This window comes from Seriola dumerili, unplaced genomic scaffold (genome assembly GCF_002260705.1).
Source record: "Seriola dumerili isolate Sdu_G_001 unplaced genomic scaffold, Sdu_1.0 BDQW01003310.1, whole genome shotgun sequence".
Lineage (NCBI taxonomy): Eukaryota > Metazoa > Chordata > Actinopteri > Carangiformes > Carangidae > Seriola > Seriola dumerili.
Genome location: NW_019177565.1, coordinates 85001 through 87753, shown reverse-complemented (window position 1 = coordinate 87753; position 2753 = coordinate 85001). Strand labels below are relative to the sequence as shown.

Below are 2753 nucleotides of genomic sequence, written 5' to 3'. Positions count from 1 at the left end.
CTGAATAAACTACAGTGTGTGTGTCCATGGTGATGAAGGAACTTGTCTCCCGGGGCAACAGTGTGTTTTAATAGTTATTGAACAGTGGAGTTCTGTGGCTCCGAGGAATCAGACACATCAGGTGATACGTGTTAGTTTTGGTCTTTTTATTTTCTATTGACAAATTCAAAAAATCAAATATCACTAGACTTGTTCTTTTGAACTTAATCAGACTGAAATGGTTTGAACTGTATTAATTATTTTACTTCCTCTGTTTAGAAAACTGAAGGATCTTTTCCTGCACTCCTCCGTCGCTTCTTTCCTCCTGTTATAGTAAAAAAAAGAGATGTTTCTAATCTTCCATACCTCCTCTCTTCATGCATCCTTCTTCTGTCATTCTCTCCTCGAGTAAAATGTGACGTAACTTATCGACAGCATGCTGGATTTCTCCCTCCTCCTCCTCCTCTGTTACCTGATATCAGCGCTCTCTGATGTTCACTGTATTCCACCTGTTCTTTTCTGGTGAAGAATCGACATGTTTGGGTGAATCTACATCCCCTTGCCTACGTTTCCCAGAATGCCTTTCAGTAACGCTCCAGAAAACAAGCTTGTCTTGTAGCTGCGTTGCATTCTGGTCTTTTTGATGCTCAATGATTGACACCAAAACTTGACTCTGACTATTGAAGTGTGAATTCTTTCCTCCTTTAAACTATTTGTCCAGTTTTCCACAGGAAGAAGAAACAAACACCAACAAACAACCTGGAAATACAAAGAACATCAGCGACGTCTGATTTTTTAAACGTTAACCCTGCCTGACCTCCATCTCCGCTCCCTCCCTCCGCTCCCTGCTCCCTCCTTCAGTTGCAGCTCTCCACGTAGTTTGCCGGCAGCATGCCGGACTTGCCGGTTCTCTGCACGGTGCCGTACATCCAGCCCTCGTCGATGGGCTGAGCGTTAATGATGACGTCGCCGTCCCTGAACGAGACCTCGTCGTGGTCCTGAGCGGCGTAGTCGTACAGCGCCCGATAGACACGCTGCGAACGACATGAAGAGACAGTTAGACTTTATTTCATCACAGTGCTCCTCGACCTGCTGTGAATCTCTCAGGACACGTTCACAGACATGATATTCAACTCGTCAATCTTCTGATCTTCATCCTCCAGAGGTCAGTTTTCTCACCATGGTGGCTGAGTTGGACGGGGAGGTGACGGATCTGACAGACGACATGCTGGTTTGGTGCATGTAGCCGTGGAACTGCTGCTGCTGCTGCATCTGAACGCCCTGATGGTACGCTCCTGGAAGGACGGGAGCTGGGCGAGAGACACACAAACACAGAGAGAGAGAGAGAGAGAGAGAATAAGTCTGTCTGAAAGGTGTTTCCTGCATCTGGCTGATACGATGAGAAGCCTCCTCTGCTGTGAACACACTGTGAAGTCATGTGATTCAAACTGTTAAAACCACATAAAAACACTCTGTGCTCTTCACACACACTTCAACCTGCAGGAGACTGTGAGCGAGTCAGGTGGATTTGTGGATTAGAGACGAAACAACCACAGACAAGTACGACTTTCACATGTGAGTGTGTCTGTCCATGCCGTTAGCCGTTAGCCTTTAGCTTCCAGCCTTTAGCCTGAATTAGAAAAAAATACCAGGCGTTTCGGTGCTGCTGCGGTCCCAGAGGTCAGAGGTCAGCGAGCTAACAGACTGAGCCTGGCTGTGGGTCAGAGACTGCTGGGAGTGCTGCCTGCTCAGCCGGCGGTCGGCCCGCTCTGGTAGACAGCAGCCACCAGCAGGGGGCAGCACGGGGTGGAGGTAATAACAACAGACAGAGAACGAGGAGAGGAGGGAAAAAGATTGAGAAATAAAAGTGAGTCAACAGGAAGAGAGAGAGTGAAGTTTTTTAATGTGCAAATCACAAATAGATACCTCATCAATATCTCTATCAACTATAGGTTTCTTATTGTAAACAAAACCATGAAAAGATCAAAACCAACTGTGTGTTTGTCTCGGTATAATAATATATAATGTATAAATTCATCTTTAAGGAGCAAACAAACAGGAGGAAATGGTGCATTTGTTGGGGACTACTTTCAGCAGCGGATTAATCCACATTTGGTGCTGTAGTGAGTATTTGTGGCAGCAGGTCGGTGTGTGTGGGAGTGAGTCAATACAAACTACAGTGTGTGTGTGTGTGTGTGTGAGTGTGTGTGTGTGGTGAGTAAATCCTAAAAGTAACAAAAGGGAGATTGTGAATTAAAAATAAAAAAGAAATAAAAGGGACTTCCACACTCGTGTTAATTAAAACAAAGGGCATGAGATTTGTTTAACGTGTAGCCTGAAAACATTACTGCAGGCGTCTTGTTTTAGTAGACAGAGGGGGGTCAGGGGAGCTACCAGACATCCTGCGGAGGCTCTTGGACTGGATGTTGTCCTCCAGAGGGTCAAAGTCAAATATGGAGCCTGGGTCTGTCCTCCACACCTTCAGGTCTTCAAGGAGGAAGGGACAGTCATTTGGGAAAACACCGACTGTGTTTGCACGGACTGAAATCATCCAGCACGTTCAGGGTTCATACCAACCAATAAAATAACACTAAACTGAAACACGTCGCTCCGCAACGTGCAATGATTTTAGTCTCACCTGAGCAGGTATCAGTTCAAATACACATAGTCATTGCGAGGTGAGAGAAACAGATGAAACAGGAAGTACTACACATCATCAAGAACAAAATAAAGTGGAAAACCAGCTGCTGCATGAACAGCTGACGATCTGATGC

The 2753-nt window shown here is 45.7% G+C and overlaps 1 protein-coding gene across 2 annotated transcripts in view; it reads right to left on the bottom strand.

Moving 5' to 3' along the window:
• Positions 1–2753, bottom strand: part of nebl (nebulette) — a 65098-nt gene continuing 62345 nt past the window's right edge. Inside the window, exons 6-9 of one of the 2 annotated variants that reach the window (XM_022769520.1) lie at positions 2374–2466; positions 1629–1748; positions 1159–1289; positions 1–1013 (exon numbers count right to left, since the gene is read on the bottom strand). In XM_022769520.1, the coding sequence (XP_022625241.1) occupies positions 837–1013; positions 1159–1289; positions 1629–1748; positions 2374–2466 (521 nt within the window). In that variant the 3' untranslated portion in view covers positions 1–836. The remainder of the gene's footprint in view (positions 1014–1158; positions 1290–1628; positions 1749–2373; positions 2467–2753) is intronic. The other variant, XM_022769521.1, reaches the window with a different exon arrangement.